This window comes from Entelurus aequoreus, linkage group LG16 (assembly GCF_033978785.1).
Source record: "Entelurus aequoreus isolate RoL-2023_Sb linkage group LG16, RoL_Eaeq_v1.1, whole genome shotgun sequence".
In the NCBI taxonomy this organism is placed as follows: domain Eukaryota; kingdom Metazoa; phylum Chordata; class Actinopteri; order Syngnathiformes; family Syngnathidae; genus Entelurus; species Entelurus aequoreus.
Window position 1 is genome coordinate 25,054,368 of NC_084746.1, and position 18,013 is coordinate 25,072,380.

At 39.7% G+C, this 18,013-nt stretch overlaps 1 protein-coding gene across 3 annotated transcripts in view; it reads left to right on the forward strand.

Annotated features, from left to right (window-relative positions):
• The first annotated feature begins 455 nt into the window (after nt 1-455).
• The window catches only part of LOC133630743 (corticotropin-releasing factor receptor 2), a 165,337-nt gene continuing 147,779 nt past the window's right edge, over nt 456-18,013 (forward strand). For all 3 annotated transcript variants that reach the window (XM_062022454.1, XM_062022456.1, XM_062022455.1), the window contains exons 1-2: nt 456-648; nt 719-838. In XM_062022454.1, coding sequence (XP_061878438.1) covers nt 528-648; nt 719-838 — 241 coding nt within the window. In that variant the 5' untranslated portion in view covers nt 456-527. The remainder of the gene's footprint in view (nt 649-718; nt 839-18,013) is intronic.

The following is an 18,013-nucleotide window of genomic DNA, read 5'->3' on the forward strand; positions in this document are numbered from 1 at the left end:
TCTGTTGCATTTTTGTTACGTTTCACTTGATTGTAAAATATGTCGATCGGAAGGGGGTGTGACGTTCACATGCTGTCAATATTCAGGGTTTTATCGTTCATAGAAAAATTTAAAATTCCATTATGTTTTTTAAGGCGGTCTGTCATAACGTTTTTAGCATTCAATCAGACATTATTGTGAGGTTTTGCATTAGTGTTCCTAAAAATAGATATACCGGCCCCCAGACACAGTTTTTTCTCTAAATTTGGCCCCCCGAGTCAAAATAATTGCCCAGGCCTGGTGTACCAGGTGCGTGACTGTCTCCCCGCTCCACGTTGATTGATGAGGTTGATAACGATAACGATAACGACGATAACGACAATGACGGCGATGACGAGGGCGGCTCTTATTGGCCAGAGCCAATAAGCACTCAGGAGGAGCGGGAGCCAGAGACGCCGCCGCCGCCTCCACTCACAGGCGCACAAGGCTCGGCTGCGCTCGGAGCGCACGCCTCTCCATCCAAAGCCCACATGCGCTAAGCCGGGACCATGGATGCCACCCTCTACCAGATCATATTCGGGGAGCTGGCGGACTTAAACTGCACTTTGCTGGAAGCCTTTCCTGACACTTTTTGGGAAAACGCGTCATTGTCCCAGCTGAGCGCAGACGGTAAGAACGCCTCCGATAGTCCCCTCACCACTGCGCAAATAGTCTAATAGAAACTTTCAATCCCCACAAGATTTCTATTGCAATGCCACCACGGATGAGATTGGCACCTGCTGGCCACGCAGCAGCACCGGGAAGACAGTGGAGAGACCCTGCCCCGAGTACATCAATGGGGTGAAGTACAACACCACCAGTAAGACATTTTAACTTCCTTTTTGTGCTTATTTATGTATGTCTACTCCCCTTGTTTATTTTTCCATGATCATCACCTTTGACTGAATCACAATTGCATATCCCCTCCCATCATTGTAACAGCTGCTCCACACTAAGCTAAGTGCAGTGTTTTTCAACCTTTTTGTTTCATAAAAAAAAAATCACCAGCAGAAAAGGTTAAAAAAATGAAACTCCACCAGGTTGTCGTGCCTTATTTTGAGTTTGTTGTTGTTTCCTGGGCGTAGTGCTTTAGTTCCTGTCTTGCGCTGTTATTTTGGTGACCCGTAAATGACCGCCATAACCACAACACCAGGGGGAGCTCCACTAACCACGTTAAACCCAGATTCCGAACTAACAAAGGTCTTAACTCATTCTCTTTCTATGCCACATCAATGTGGAATGCGCTCCCAACAGGTATAAAAGAAAGGGCATCTCTATCCTCCTTCAAAACCGCAATAAAAGTTCACCTCCAGGCAGCTACAACCCTAAACTAACACCCTCCCCGGATTGCTAATAATCAATTGCTAATAATCAAATATAAAAAATCAAATGCCGATACTTTTTCTTATGCCTTCTGATCTCTCTCTCTCTCTCTCTCTCTCTCTCTCTCTCTCTCTCTCTCTCTCTCTCTCTCTCTCTATGTCCACTACTTGCTGTCCATATCTTACCCCCCCCCCTCCACACCCCTGATTGTAAATAATGTAAATAATTCAATGTGATTATCTTGTGTGATGACTGTATTATGATGATAGTATATATCAGAGCTGGGCATTCCGCATCCGGCCCTTTGTGCGTCCCTGTCCGGCCCGCGTGAGGCCAATTATAAATTACAAAATAAATTTAAAAAAGTATCTATGTCGAGTGTGCAATACAACGGAGCTGCTTTTGTTTTGAAAATCATTATTTGTATTACTTCCGTGTGGGCATATGCGTGTGCATGATTGTGAGTGAATGTGAACAGCTGCAATCACAAATTACAAAGTTGAAAAAACATCTATGTCGTGCGCGCAATACAACTGTGCTGCTTTTATTTTGAAAAGTATTATTTATGGACGTGTGTCCGTGTGTAACCTGTGAGTGAAGGTGCACATGCAGCGACAAGTGATGCACGGTTTACACCGGAGACACTAAAAAGAGAAAAGTTGATGAAGAATGGCGGGTTTCCAAAAAGACATGGACTGCCAAGCAACGTTCCCTCTAAGGTGCGTGCCTGCGCAATTGCGCACTGCTCAAGCGTCCGCTGCGCGCAGCAAATATATGCCGCGCACGAAATCAAATCCCATCTGAATTCTAAACAAAATAAACATATTTATTCTATGTAATTTTGCAATGCAACTTTGAGTGACAGTGACAACAAGCGGCCCTAACGGTGTTCGTCAACACCGTTCAATTGAACACCGTTCAATTATTGTAACGTCTTATCGAGATGCTTCGAGGCCAGGAATTATATCGATCACTTTATTGAGCAAAACTGTTTATATTCGGCCATAACCACACCAAAAACATGAGTAAAACAATTCTATCTCGAAAAACTAGTCATTTTCTGCCGTTCAAACCAGGCTAAAACCAACTTGTCATCTGTCACCAACACGCATAGCACTAAACCACTGGTGCGTTTATGGCCACACAAAAAGTCGGACAACTCAAACACCACACAAAGTTACACTATGACTCCTCAGTCATACGTGTGCTTATTTTACTGTCATTTATTATTAATGTAAATTTATTTATATTAGTCATGGAATGCTGTTACACACACTATGTTGAAGTATTACTATTATTATTAATTATTATTATTATTATTATTATTATTATTATTATTATTATTATTATTTATCTTACGGTATATATCAAAAGTAATATTGAGCAAAATTTAATTGAAATATTGTCGATGTGGCCCTCCAGCAGTGCTCGGGTTGCTCATGCGGCCCCCGGTAAAAATTAATTGCCCACCCCTGGTATATATGATAGTATATATCTGTATCTGCGATGAGGTGGCGACTTGTCCAGGGTGTACCCCGCCTTCCGCCCGATTGTAGCTGAGATAGGCTCCAGCGCCCCCGCGACCCCAAAGGGAATAAGCGGTAGAAAATGGATGGATGAATATCTGTATCATGAATCAATTTAAGTTGACCCCGACTTAAACAAGTTGAAAAACTTATTCGGGTGTTACCATTTAGTGGTCAGTTTTACGGAATATGTACTTCACTGTGCAACCTACTAATAAAAGTCTCAATCAATCAATCAAAACCCTTCCAGTTTTGTTGGTGTTCTCCTGTAGCAGCTTCACGCCTTCCTTTGAGCGCTATTGCCTGCACCTGCTTTGTTTTCGCAATCAAGAGTATTTAAGTTGTGCATACGCTATTCTTCTTTGTGGGTACATTGTTGGTTGTCATGTCATGTACGGATGTACTTTGTGGACGCCGTCTCTGCTCCACACGCTGTAAGTTTTTGCTGTCGTCCAGCATTCTGTTTTTGTTTACTTTGTAGCCAGTTCAGTTTTACTTTTGTTTTGCAAAACCATCCCTATTCTTCAGTGCCTTTTTTTTCCTAGCGGGACTTGCCTTTTGTTCATTTTTGGTTTAAGCGTTACATACCTTTTTTACCTGTACGCTAGTGATGGGTCCGGCAACACCGATGCGTCGGCGCATGCGTCGAGCTCATAGAGTAAAACCCTGTGTCGGTGCGCGTACCGCTTTTAGAAAGTCACATTTTTCTCGCACTGACGCCTCCTCTGTGCCCTGTGAGCGAAATAATAATAAGAGAAATAATAACTAAGAAGAGAAATCGTCTAAAATTTTATACGTTGGAAAAACTGTTTTTTTTAATAAAAATGTGTAAAAAAAAAAAAAAAAAAAAAAATCCCAGTCCACAAGCATCCTCATTCACAACACGTTCTCTTAAATTTCCATGTTATGATACATGTTCACATTATTCATTGACTGTATCTAAAAAAGATAAAAAATATATTTTTATTTAAATGAAGATATGAAATAATCCTAAATGAAATACAATGACTTGGTTTATAGTATTGTATATACTAGGTCATAAAATCAGTGTCAGTTGAGTCGGTCCATAGGTTGCCTGTAGGGATTTTAAATGTCCAGCAGATGTCAGTATTTAGTGACACAGTATCAATACAGTTTTGCAATGTGTTGAAACGCTTCATGACGCCTCATCAACCCATCACTACTGTACGCTGTCTCCCGCTGTTTTTTTGATTGATTGAGACTTTTATTAGTAGGTTGCACAGTGAAGTACATATTCCGTACAATTGACCACTAAATGGTAACACCCGAATAAGTTTTTCAACTTGTTTAAGTCGGGGTCCACTTAAATTGATTCATGATACAGATATATACTATCATATATACTATCATCATAATACAGTCATCACACAAGATAATCACATTGAATTATTTACATTATTTACAATCAGGAGTGTGGAGGGGGGGTGGGGTGGGGGGGTGGGGGGGGGGGAGCTGTGCTCTGCATATTGGGATCACAACAAACCATCCTTGATGCGTTCCGACTTCTACAAAGCAATGAACTACCTGCTGCCACCTACTGATATGGAGTTTTACATGGTTACCCTACCAAGCTCTACACAGCACAGACACTAGACAACGGCACATTATTAGCAGATTATAACTATTGATTTGCAAAATATATTTTTTGGACCAATTAGGTGAAGATGCATAATTTCCCCCGGCACACCAGACAATATCTCACGGCTAGTGTGCCGTGGCACAGTGGCTCAAAAACACTGGCTTAGTGCACTTAAAGCAGGGGTGTGTCCAAAGTGCGGCCCGGGGGCCATTTGCGGCCCGCAGCTAATTGTTTACTGGCCCGCCACACATTCTGAAAACGCTATTGCAAAAACTAAAAAAAAAACATTTAAAAAAAAGTGGAATGAGGTGAAATCTAACTAGACAAATTTGCAATGTTGACACAAAGCTGCCATGCAGGCTGTTTTTTTTCTTTATTTTAGGGGACGGCGTGGCGCGGTTGGGAGAGTGGCCGTGCCAGCAACCTGAGGGTTCCTGGTTTCGATCCCCACCTTCTACCAACCTCGTCATGTCCGTTGTGTCCTTGAGCAAGACACTTCACCCTTGCTCCTGATGGGTCGTGGTTAGGGCCTTGCATGGCAGCTCCCGCCATCAGTGTGTGAATGGGTGAATGTGGAAATAGTGTCAAAGCGCTTTGAGTACCTTGAAGGTAGAAAAGCGCTATACAAGTATAACCCATTTACCATTTTCTTTTTTTTTGCCATTGCTCAAAAAAAAAAAATCTGTCACAATGCAATTTAAATGCGGTGAGGAGGAACCCAAGGATGCAGACGGAAGGTGAGTAAAACAGTTATTTACTTAAGGAAAGAGTACTCACTACAAATATCCAAACAGGTGATAACAAAAAGCGACGGAGCGAAAAAGAGAAAACAAAATGTGCACTGTGGGAAAAAAAGAACAAAAGTTAATATGCAAAAATAACTAGACTTGGGTTGGAGTTGCAAGACGCGCAACCTACCAGACAACACCAAGTTGGATGGCACTGGGAACAGCCAAGAATGTTAGCATGAAAAACTCCGGAAAGCATAGAAGTCTTCTGACATGGCGAGTCGAGGAGTGGAATAGCCGAGTGCCGTCCAGCTGTCCAGGTGCTGCTTGAGTAGTGTTGGGAAGATTAGACACAGCTGTGCACGCCTCACAACTCCGCACACAGGGGAACACAGGAACTCTAGGAGGAAGACAAAAAGTAAGAGCCAGGTCCTGCTGCACCAACTAAGGAAAACTTAACATACAAGGTGGCCTGCAGGCAGTGACAAAATCAATGTTATAATGAATTCCTGACCTATTCAAGACTCCAATGATTTCAAATATTTCCCTTTTAAAATGTTTTATGTGGAAAATATTGCATATATTGTGTGGTTGCCATACAAAAACATCCACGTTTTCTTTGACAAAAGAGCATAAAACAAAATAATAGTTCAAACGTAAAATCGACAGATATATCTGAAGTTGATTTCATAACTTAAGTGTTGAAAGTAAAAAAAAAAACTAATGAAAATGTATCACTTTATGAGTGGGGCACCTTTTGGATCCTAAATATATTTAATGGGATTTTATTTATCTTTTCACTGTGATTTCTCAAAAATAATAATGAATTAAAAAAATCAATGCTGTCCTGCATTATTGATCTTTTTAAGGCTCTAATTCAGGGGTCCCCAAACTACGACCCGCGGGCCGGATCTGGCCCGCCAGCGTCCAAAATCAGGCCCGCGGGAAGTCCCAAGTATAAAAAATAAAATAAAAATATAAAATAAAAAAATTATTGTTTTCTGTCTTTTCTTATCCACTTTGTACCGCTTGCTACTCACGGTGTCTCCTAGCCGCTCAGGCAAATCATATTGTCTAAAAATGCATTTTCTCATCGATAACATGACATCATCGCGGGTGCGGAAAGTTCTCTCTCTCTCTCTCTCTCTCTCTCTCTCTCTCTCTCTTTCTCTCTCTCTCTCTCTCGTCAGAGTTTGTTGGTGACAAACCCCAAGATGCAGAGAAGGCGGCAGGCATTGTGCGAGAAAACATGATTTAATTAAACACTATGGCAAAAAACAAACAAAAGGGTACAAACAAAAGGCGCGCACAAGGCGGAGAACAAACTTGGCTATGAACTAAAATAGCACAAAGGCTAACTGTCGACAACAAACAAAAACACTTACTGTGACACGAAGGAACTATGACTTGAGCGGAGTGGACAAAAGTAGACAGAGCTGCAACGACAAATAGCGACAGGTAGAAGTGACAATAATCCAGCAGTGACTGGAGGGCAGGGCAGGTATAAATAGCAGCTGGCAAAAAATGCAACCAAACTGTCAGTGGAAACCCTGACATATACAGCCCGGCCCCCGGCCAAATTGTTTTAACCCAATGCTGCCCCCGAGTCAAAAAGTTTGGGGACCCCTGCTCTAATTACTTCACATCAAACATTGTTTTCTGAATGTTTTGAGCAGTGTGGAAAATACTCCATATTTCAGTTTTATTACAAAAAAACAAAGTTGTCTTTGACAGAAAAGGCGTACTGTTATGATCTGTGGTCTGGATCTTGTTTTTTGTTATTTTCTGTTAGTTTAAGACTCCTGTAGTTCCTGTTTTTGTGCACACTTGTTTGTTTTAGTTTCCATGATGACTTATGATTTTGACCTGCCTCTTGCGTTCGGGTCACACCTGTCTCTAATCAAGAGACCAGTATTTAAGCCTGTCTTTGCCAGTTAGTCGTCCTGGCGTCATTGCTTGTTTTCTGGAGATACCATAGTTCATGCTGATTGTTTCATGCTTAGTTCATGCTGCTCGTTTCTTGCCACAGTAAGTTTTGTTTGTTTCATGTCCATAGTTCAGGCTAAGTGTTAGCGTATGTTTTCTGTTTTACGTTTTATGTCCCTTAGCCTCTTGTGCAATCGCCACGCTTTCATTTTGTTTTAGTTCCTGACTTTTGTCCTGTGTAGGATTTATTAATTAATAAATATGTTCCTGCCTGCTACCTTTGTCCGGAAAAGTCCGTTTGCTTCCTGTGAGAACAATCCTCCCAGTAAGATGCCAAAACCCCCTCGTTATGACACATACAACCTTTTAGTTTTTTTTTAAGTTTATAGCAACCTGAAGTTGATATAAATAAATGATAAATGGGTTATACTTGTATAGCGCTTTTCTACCTTCAAGGTACTCAAAGCACTTTGACAGTATTTCCACATTCACCCATTCACACACACATTCACACACTGATGGCGGGAGCTGCCATGCAAGGCGCTAACCAGCACCCATCAGGAGCAAGGGTGAAGTGTCTTGCCCAAGGACACAACGGACGTGACTAGGATGGTAGAAGGTGGGGATTGAACCCCAGTAACCAGCAACACTCCGATTGCTGACACGGCCACTCTACCAACTTCACCACGCTGTCCCTATATACCGTATATATACTGTAGAGATTTACTGTAAGCATTAAATAAAAATGAAATAATAATTTGACTTGTTTTTAACATTTTAATGACTTAGAGCCTTTATTGTCCCTGGGAGCACTAAAGGTAAAAAAAAAAAACAAAATCCATATATTTTGTTATGGTTTGAAAATTTTAATTATCAAAATGGCCACTGCATGCTTTAATTTATCCGTGTGCGGCCCTCAGTGGAAAAAGTTTGGACACCCCTGACTTAAAGTGTTGGTGGGTCTGTGGAGCAGCTAGCTCGGTTTAGACCAGGGGTGTCAAAGGTACGGCCTGAGGGCCGGATCAGGCCCGTGAACTGGTTTTATCCTGAGTTTCCTAAGTATAAAAATTAACCTGAAATTATTGAATGAAAGAAACAGCTGTTCTAAATGTGTCCACTCGAGGTCGCGATAGCAATTCTTTGTATCTTTGTAGATGATGCTACATATGTACAAAATAAACCACATGATGTTAGTACATCAGTCGAGGAAAATTATCAAAGTACATAAATAACATTGTAATTTGATTTTGATAAAAAATGTTTTATCTTGACAGATTGAAAATTAACACCAACGAGTTGACTGATGAACCTTATCACATAATTTATTCAGAAAATATAAATAACGACAAATAAAGTATATATACTATTAACCGCAACAGGTAATTGTAAAAAAAACCCAACAACATTATGATTTGTACAATTTTAGAATGTGATTGTTCTATTTTTAAACAAAGAAAACAATCTGAAGTTGTTGTGCCGTCATTTGATCAATCCTTGGGAGTAGTTTTTTCTCCATGTGGCCTCCGATGTAAAATGAGTTTGACACCCTTGGCATATTACCTCCCATCATTGTAACAGCTGCTCCACGCTAAACACGGCTTGTGCATGTAACGCAACATGACAATCCGCTTAAAGTGAGATGAATGTCAGTGGGTCTGTGGAGCAGCTAGCTCAGTTTAGACCAGTGGTGACAAACGTATGGCCCGAGGGCCGGATCAGGCCCGCAAACAGGTTTTATCCGGCCCGCGGGATGAGTCTGCTAAGTATAAAAATGTACCTGGAATTTCTGAATGAAAGAAACAGCTGTTCTAAATGTGAAAACAGCCCTGTGAGGAATTTATAGTAAAGTTCATAAAAAGTTAATAGAATTTAAATTGATGGAGAATGTCAGACTATTTCATTCAGAAAGACTGTAGGTTAGCTAGCTCATTTAAAATATCCTAAACTTTTTTTTGACCCTGCCTCTTAAAAGAATCGGAATCGAGAATCGACAGGAATCGGAATCGAAACAAAAATCGGAATCGGAATCGGAACCGTTCGAATTCAAACGATACCCAACCCTAATTATCATGTTATGTACATGGGGAGTAGACGGCACATACAACAGGGGGCGTATTTTAGCTCTATGATTTATTTTATATATGTCATGTCTGTTGATCATGTTTTTGTTTTGGCCATGTGCTGTTTATTTTTTGGACTCTTTTTAGTTCCTGGTTGTGCACTTCCTTGTTTGTTTGTTACCTTGCCAACCCATTAGTTTTCACCTGTCATGCCACGCACCTGTTTCACGTTTTGAGTCACGCACCTGTTTTCACTGATCATGTCACTATTTAAATCTGTCTGTTTCTGTTGTTCGTCCTGGCGACATCACACTATCTACACACCCTTATGATCCTTTTCTCGTCAAAGTAAGTTTTCTTTATTCAGCCCACAGTTAGTGTTTTTTTTGTTTCATTGTTCATAGTTTCTGCCTTTGTACCAGTTTTGTGTTTATAGCCAAGTTTTGTACTTCCGCCTTTGTGCGCGCTTTTTGTTTTCATAGTCAAGTTTTTACCTCCGCTGTGAGCGCCTTTTGTTTATTCTTTTTTTGAGTGTTTATATTAAATCATGTATTTAAATTCACGCCTTGCCCGCGCCAATTTTCCGTTGCCTTCCGGAGAAACAAAACCCAAGGACCAAGTCTTATATATATATAAATTGTATTGTATATATATATATAAATTGTCCCTAGTGTGTGAATGTGAGTGTGAATGTTGTTTGTCTATCTGTGTTGGCCCTGTGATACCCCACCTTCCGACCGAATGCAGCTGAGGTAAGCTCCAGCACCCCCCGCGACCCCAAAAGGGACAAGCGGTAGAAAAAGAAATTTAAAAAAAAAAAAAAAAAAAAAAAATTATATATATATATATATATATATATATATATATATATATATATATATATATATATATATATATATATATATATATATATATATACAAGCAATAATCTAAATAAACAACAGAATGGAGTGTCTAGATGCAAAGTGTGTATGGTGTGTGACTATGTGTGGATATTAGCTGTTGAGTGTTAGCGGTAGTGTTGAGCGAGAGGCGGAAGATAAGGAGAGACAAGTCCGAGCTCTGAGGTCTGTGAGCAGGCAGGAAGTCAGGGGGCTATAGCGGGACAAAGAATGTCAGTGTCCAAGCGGGAGGTCGAGATCCAAGAGGCAGTCAGGGAAGCAGAAGAAACGCGGGGTGAGACGAGACGCACACCTTGAAACTCGTAAACGAAGGGGTAGCTGCAAGGAACGACAAGGGGAGAAACACAAGACCAATCATACGACGAGGAAAAAAAAAAAGAGAAAGGCATAGAGCTTTGTAGTTGGCTTACTGTACTCGAACAGAAGACTACGTTCTGCCCTGGAATAGCAGGTTGTGCAGGCATTTGAAGGCAGGACCTCTGATCAACTTCAGGTGCGCTGATTGCCGGAGATTGACTGCAGCTGCCGGCTGCAGCAGGACTGACACGCGCAGGTGCGCTCTTGGAGGCGCAATCAGCAGAGCGCACAGATGAGGAATGCGCCCTGGCCGTGACATATCATATAATTTGTTCAGAAAATATAAATAACGACAAATAAAGTATAGGTAATTGTAAAAAAAAAACAAAAAAATTATGATTTCTACAATTTCAGAATGTGCTTGTTCTATTTTTAAACAAAGAAAACAATCGGAAGTTGTCTTTATTTTTAAGTTATCGTGCCGTGATTTTACCAGTCTGGCCCACTTGGGAGTAGATTTTTCTCCATGTGGCCCCCCCATCTAAAATGAGTTAGACACCCCTGGTTTAGACTGATGCAGCAAATGACAGGTAATTAGGCACAGCATCTCAAATGAAATGACTCTGCATGACATTTGCTTTTACAGCAGGCAGGAAAAAACAGACTCTCATTCAACTCTCACCATCCAGTTGAATGTCTTTCTTGCAACGACTTGTCGCTATTGACAGTGTTACATTAATTTTCTGAATAATAACTACTTGAAGAAAGGTATATTATCCTTGGAACCGGAATGCCGAATAATTGTTAAAGTTATTTTTAAAAGTACAACAATTCTTCTCCACAAAAGAGGAGGAATATAACCTTAGAGGAAAATCAAATTTAAAACTGCTCGTATGCTCGTACAACACTTAAAACCTTTAGCATATCAGTATGTGGAATTAAATTATGGATTAAGCAAAGAAATCCAACAAAGCACCGATATGATTCCGTTTAAGAGACTGTTCAAACTACAAGTGTTCACAAAGTACACAGAACAATAATTATGATGAACATCTTGAACCCTTTTTTTTGTTTTATTTGACTTTTTGATTTTTTTAATTGAGACAGATATAATTTATGTATTTAATATTTGTTTACTTGCTATGGTATATTATTCTTTTATTATTTATTTGTTCACTGTTATGTTACAGAGAACACGGAAATAGGATAAAATCGCTATGGTATGAAAAGTGGTACGGTTAAATAAGCTCAGCTTCTTCCTACTCCTTTTCGGACGTGCTGTAATGAAACAACTGGAAATATTTGATGAATTACATTGTATCGTAATGCAGCTGAGATAGGCTCCAGCAACCCCCCGCAACCCCGAAAGGGACAAGCGGTAGAAAATGGATGGATGTATGCATGTTCGAAATAAACTGAAACTGAACAGAACTGAACTGAAAGTCCAAAGAAAATTGCAGCAAATATCCTTTGCTTACTTGTAGGTCAGGGTGATGTGTCCTAAAAATAAAATCAACATTATTTTTCCCCCCACAAAATGTGATTTACGTTTTTTACTGATTTGTCTCCTACTTTTTTAAAGAAACCAATGAATACAAATAACAGAGATAATTTTAAATATATATATATTTTTTTTTGATCAAAGACTAGTACAGGGGTGTCAAACTCATTTCAGTTCAGGGGCCGCATGGAGGAAAATCTGTGCACACGCGGGCCGGACTATGGCATTAAAACAAAAAAATAAAGACAACTTCAGATTGTTTTCTTTGTCTTACTTTGGCCAAAAATAGAACAAAAACGTTCTGAAAATATTACAATAATAATATAGAAAAATATACTGACAGCGGTAAAGTTTAGATCCATGAAGAATGAATGTTTATAACTGAATATATTTACATATGCATAAAAATGTTTTCTTTTGTATTATTTTTTTAGATGAATTAAGGAACGTTTATGACAACCTTTTTCCAATACACAATGTTCGAAATAAACTCAAACTCAACTCAACTCAACAATATAGAATGTGAGATATAACAGGATAATGCATACATTTATCATTTGTTTTCAAAACAGTTACATAAAAAGTGGGACCCCAAAAATTTACTGTGGGACCCCATTTTTATGACTTGATGGGACCCCTGGGACCCCATTTTGAAAATCATTAGCGCCAACACTGATAGTGTCACAGTGGCTTAAAAATGTAATTTTATTTAAAACAAATTTAAATAATGGATCCCAGCGGGCCGGTTCTAATACTAATCAAATATCATCTCGGGGGCCACAGATAATTCATCCTTGACTTTGACACGTAGGCACTAGTAGTTTGAAATGACACCGCATTCACTGCATCTTACTCTTAGCACAATTACAAATGTAATAAAGCTGTTTTTTTTAGACCAGATACAAATTTTATTTTTTTATGGATTCATTTTCAAAGAACTAAATTAAAGAGCAATATTTCTGTCTAGAACACATTAATTCTGTTAACAAAAATGCAGCATTGCACTTTGCATGCCAATAAATAATACTCTCCAACATCGAGATTGATAAAGTGCAAACTTAAAAGTTCTGTCTTGAATGAAATACTTCTGTAAATACAAACAAAGTATTGTACATTGTGTGCAAATAAATAATCCAATAAAACATTGAGAGGGCAAAGTGGATAAACGTAGGTGTTTTCATTGTACTGTGCATGCACCACATCTTGGCCGTGTGCAGGCTTTAGGCCTTGTTTACACTGCACACCAAATTGGATTTTTTTGTCCTCAAGTGACACAGATCTGATTTTTTGGGGCCAATCTTAACGCTTCAAAGTGCTTCAAATATGATATTTTCGCATCCGATTCAGGCCACATCATGAGCTAGTCCAAATCTGATTGGAGTATGATCTTTTCAAAGTCTAAACGCATTGCGACCCGAATGCGACCCCAAATGTGATTTTTTTTGTTAGCTTTGGGCGAGCTACGTCACTCGTGTGCGCGGGGAAAGATGCAGCCCGCCAGCGGAAGTGGACTTTTCCGACAACCAAATTTTTGGTGCATCACTTGTCAATAGTGCGCAAATAATAGTGTAAATGTAAAATACGAATATGTATTTTGACTCCGAAGAAACAGTGATAGTTGAAGGACCGGACGTTAACGCTGTGGCGTATTTGCTTACATGTGAGTTGAAAAATAAAGCTAACGTTGATCCATGCTGATGTTCGTGTCTCCTGTACACACTGCAAAAAGTCAGTGTTCAAAAACAAGAAAAAAATTAAAATAAATTAGGGGTATTTTATTTGAACTAAGCAAAATTATCTGCCAATAGAACAAGAAAATTCGGCTCGTCGAGACTTTCCAAAACAAGTAAAATTAAAGCTGCAAGCAGCGTTGGTCGGGCCCGCTTATTTGGCTGGTGCTAGTACTAAGTGTCCAAAAACTTATGTCCAGTGGTAGTCCTAAATGTCCCAATACTTTTGTCCAGAGTTAGTTCTTAGTGTCCCAATACTTTTGTCCATTGGTAGTCCTAAATGTCCCAATACTTTTGTCCAGAGTTAGTTGTTAGTGTCCCAATACTTTTGTCCAGAGTTAGGCGTTAGTGTCCCAATACTTTTGTGTAGGTGTCCCAATACTTTTGTCCAGTGGTAGTCCTAAATGTCCCAGTACTTTTGTCCAGAGTTAGTTGTTAGTGTCCCAATACTTTTGTGTAGGTGTCCCAATACTTTTGTTCAGTGGTAGTCCTAAATGTCCCAGTACTTTTGTCCAGAGTTAGTTGTTAGTGTCCCAATACTTTTGTCCAGTGGTAGTCCTAAATGTCCCAATACTTTTGTCTAGAGTTAGGCGTTATTGTCCCAATACTTTTGTCTAGGTGTCCCAATACTTTTGTCCAGTGTGAGTTCGTAGTGTCCCAATACTTTTGTCCAGAGTTAGGCGTTAGTGTCCCAATACTTTTGTGTAGGTGTCCCAATACTTTTGTCCAGTGTCAGTTGTTAGTGTCCCAATACTTTTGTCCATGTCTCTAAGATGTTCCTACCGGAAGTTACAAGCAGTTTTGTCTGTGTTTTCCTCTGAGGAGCAGTTTTGTCTCTGTTTTATTCAAAAATTGCGCTATAGCGCATTTTTGAGTTTTGGGGTTCGTTTTTTTTATTAGATCGCAATTTCCACCAGTCCTGATGTGTGTGAAAAGTTTGGTGAGTTTTAAAGTATTTTAAGGGGGTCAAATTACAGCTCAAAGAGGCAAAAATGAGTGTTTTTAGTAATTTTTTGTCTTGAAGGGGAAATTGCCAACTTCCTGTTGATTTTTGCCCGAAAAAATTAATTAATGAAAAGTAGGTCTAAGTGCGACCTACATAGAGGTTTCATGTCTCTACGACATTCGTACTGGGAGTTAGAGGCAGTTTTCTTCCTAGGGGGCGCTAGAGCGCAATTGTGATTTTTGGGGTTTGTTTTTTTGACTAACGAGTTTTGTTCGCGTTTTTTTATGTGTGTGTCAAATTTGGTGAGTTTTGAAGCATGTTAAGGGGGGCAAAGTAGTGCGCAAAGCTGCGGAAAAATAATAATAATAATAATAATAATAATAATAATAATAAACCTTACAAATTCAATAGGTCCTTTCGTCCCATTGCAAAAGGACTCCCTTTAGGATTCCTTTGACAATGGGCCGTGCGGGCCCTAATAATAATAATAATAATAATAATAATAATAAACCTTACAAATTCAATAGGTCCTTTCGTCCCATTGCAAAAGGACTCCTTTGGGATTCCTTTGACAATGGGCCGTGCGGGCCCTAATTAGCTAACCTCAATGAACCCAAAAATACCTTAAAATAAGTATATTTTCACTAATAACAAGTGCACTTTTCTTGGTAGGAAAAAAAAAGAGACCATTTTGCTCAATATGTTGAAAAATATTCTTAAATTAAGTAAATGCTAGTGCCATTATCTTGACATAATGATATGCGCTCGGCATTACATTTCTTGAAACCAGCAAACTTACGTATACTAAAAACTAGTTCATTTTTCTTAATGGAAAGGCAACAAGGCAACCGCTTGTTACTCTCGGGGTTTCCTAGCCGCTCAGGCAAATCATATGGTCTAAAGATGCATTTTTCCATCGATAACAGGACATCATCGCACCAAGTGCGTGCTCTTTCAGTCATTTAGTGCGCATGTATACAGCCCGGCCCCCGGCCCAATTTTTTTTAATTGTAATTTTGAAGAATTTATCTGAATGCGCATGAACTATTTCTGTTCAAAATTGTTTGAAATGTCACATGCTAAATGTTTGAATATTAACTGTCAGTTTGCTGTACTGTGCCAACTGTACTACTACATGAGTATGTATTTTCTAATGTTTCATTGAAAATAAAGCAGCAACGTCCATTTGGCTGTCATCTGTTTTAGTTATGAGACACATTCGTGTCAAAATCATGATTTCTTTTTTCACGCCTGAAGTAAGAAATTATTACTTTAAAAAAGTAGTTTTATACTTGTGAGTGTTGATGACACAGCTTTGCAACTGTTGACATTGTAGTTTCAAGCATGTTTTACTCAATATAGGTCATAAAATCTCAGCAACAAGCTGTAATATCTTACTGAGATCATTTAGGACCAAAACCCTTAAAACAAGTAAAACACTCTAACATAAAATCTGCTTAGTGAGAAGAATTATCTTATCAGACAGAAAATAAGCAAATATCACCCTTATTTGAGATATTTAATATTAGTTAGATTTCAGTTTTTGCAGTGCAGCCATTAAAAAATGTGAACCCTCCCATACACATTGTATTACTTTAAAAATCGTCGTCTGCACTGGCATCACAGTGCGGCAAGGCGGCTGCACAGCGGCGGAGAAGAAGGCTCTGCAGAGGGTGTGCACAGAAGGCCGTGCTTCCCAACACCTCAGAACTGTTCATGCGGAGATGCAGGGGGAGGGTCCTTAGCATCATGAAAGACTCCACTCGCTCTTGCAGCCCCTCCCGGCTGCACAGTATAAGGAGTCAAACCACCAGGCTCAGAGACAGCCCGAAGCTGTCGGACTGCTCAACGCTATCCGGGCTCCATAGTCTCCCTCTGCTCTTCTTTCTACCCCCTCCCACCAACACCCCACCAGCCCACACTGACTGCACTAATTCTTATTTTGTATTTATTTATCTTATTCCACACTGCGTTTTTAACAAGCGAATCTTAGTTCTTACTCTTGTTAATTGCCTAATGTTATTTTCTATGTATTATTTATTACTGTTCTCCTTTATTGCCTATTTATTACTGCCTTTTGTAACTATTGCCGGGACCCGGGTCCAAATTTTGCACCATATGTGTGCAAATGTGTGTGAGTATGACAAATAAAGCTCCTTGAATGCTTTATTTTTGTCATGATCCGTTACCCGGATCATGGCATGATTTATGTTGGTATTGTTTCTGTTTTAGTTTCCTGGGTGCACCCTCTTTCCCTGTTTACGGTTGGTTTCCATGGGCACTGATTCTCCTCACCTGTCTTAGTTTAGCAATTAGTGTTCCCACCAGGTGTTTTGGTTAATCACTCCCCTTTATAGTTTCTTGTCACCCAGCAGTAGTTGCTGGGTCAATGTTTGCTATAGGCAACATTTACGTTCTCCTGTTTTTTCTCCTCGCTGCATGTAGAACGTTTGTTCACACTAGCATTCTTTGTTTTTCACCCTTGGTGACATTTTGTGTTTTTTAGCTCCATGCTTGCTAGTATCCTCAGTTTGTATTTTTGATCCTGCCTTAAAATAATCAAAAACCTTAAATCTTACCTGCACGCTTACCCCCTGCTTATTTTCTGCCTTGGAAGGAACACGACAATCGCAGCCATGCGTTGAAGACGTAACAATTTTTACGTAAAACAACACTCATTTTTAGGTGTGGCGACCATATTTATGCTGGCGACTTTTATTTTATTTTGTAGTGGTAGCGACTTCCTTGTTGGTTTTTGGAATTTGGTCAACTTCCTTTGTTTTCACTTTATGGAAGTGCGCATGCAAGTGACGTTAGAGCCTGTGCACGTTCATACTGGAGTCTGGTAGTGATGGGTTGATGAGGCCTCATGAAGCGTTTCGACACATTGCAAAACTGTATTGATACTGTGTCGATACTGTGTCACTAAATACTGACATCTACTGGACATTAAAAATCCCTACAGGCAACCTATGGACCGACTCAACTGACACTGATTTTATGACCTAGTATATACAATAATATAAACCAAGTCATTGTATTTCATTTAGGATTATTTCATATCTTCATTTAAATAAAAATATATTTTTATCTTTTTTAGATACAGTCAAATAATGTGAACATGTATCATGACTAGGATGGTAGAAGGTGGGGATTGAACCCCAGTAACCGATTGCTGGCACGGCCACGCTACCAACTTCGCCACGCCGTCATTCCTGTACCTTCTCTAGTAACAGTAGTGATGGGTCCTGCAACACAGATGCATCGGCGCATGCGTCGAGCTCATAGAGCGAAACCCTGTGTCGGTGCGCGTACCACTTTTAGAAAGTCACGTGACCGATCATGAGCTGCTTTGGTCACGTGACCGATACGCGAACTGTATCGCACTGACGCCTCTGTGCCCTGTGAGCAACATTCCCTCTAAGGTGCGCGCCTGCGCAATTGCGCAGTGCTCAA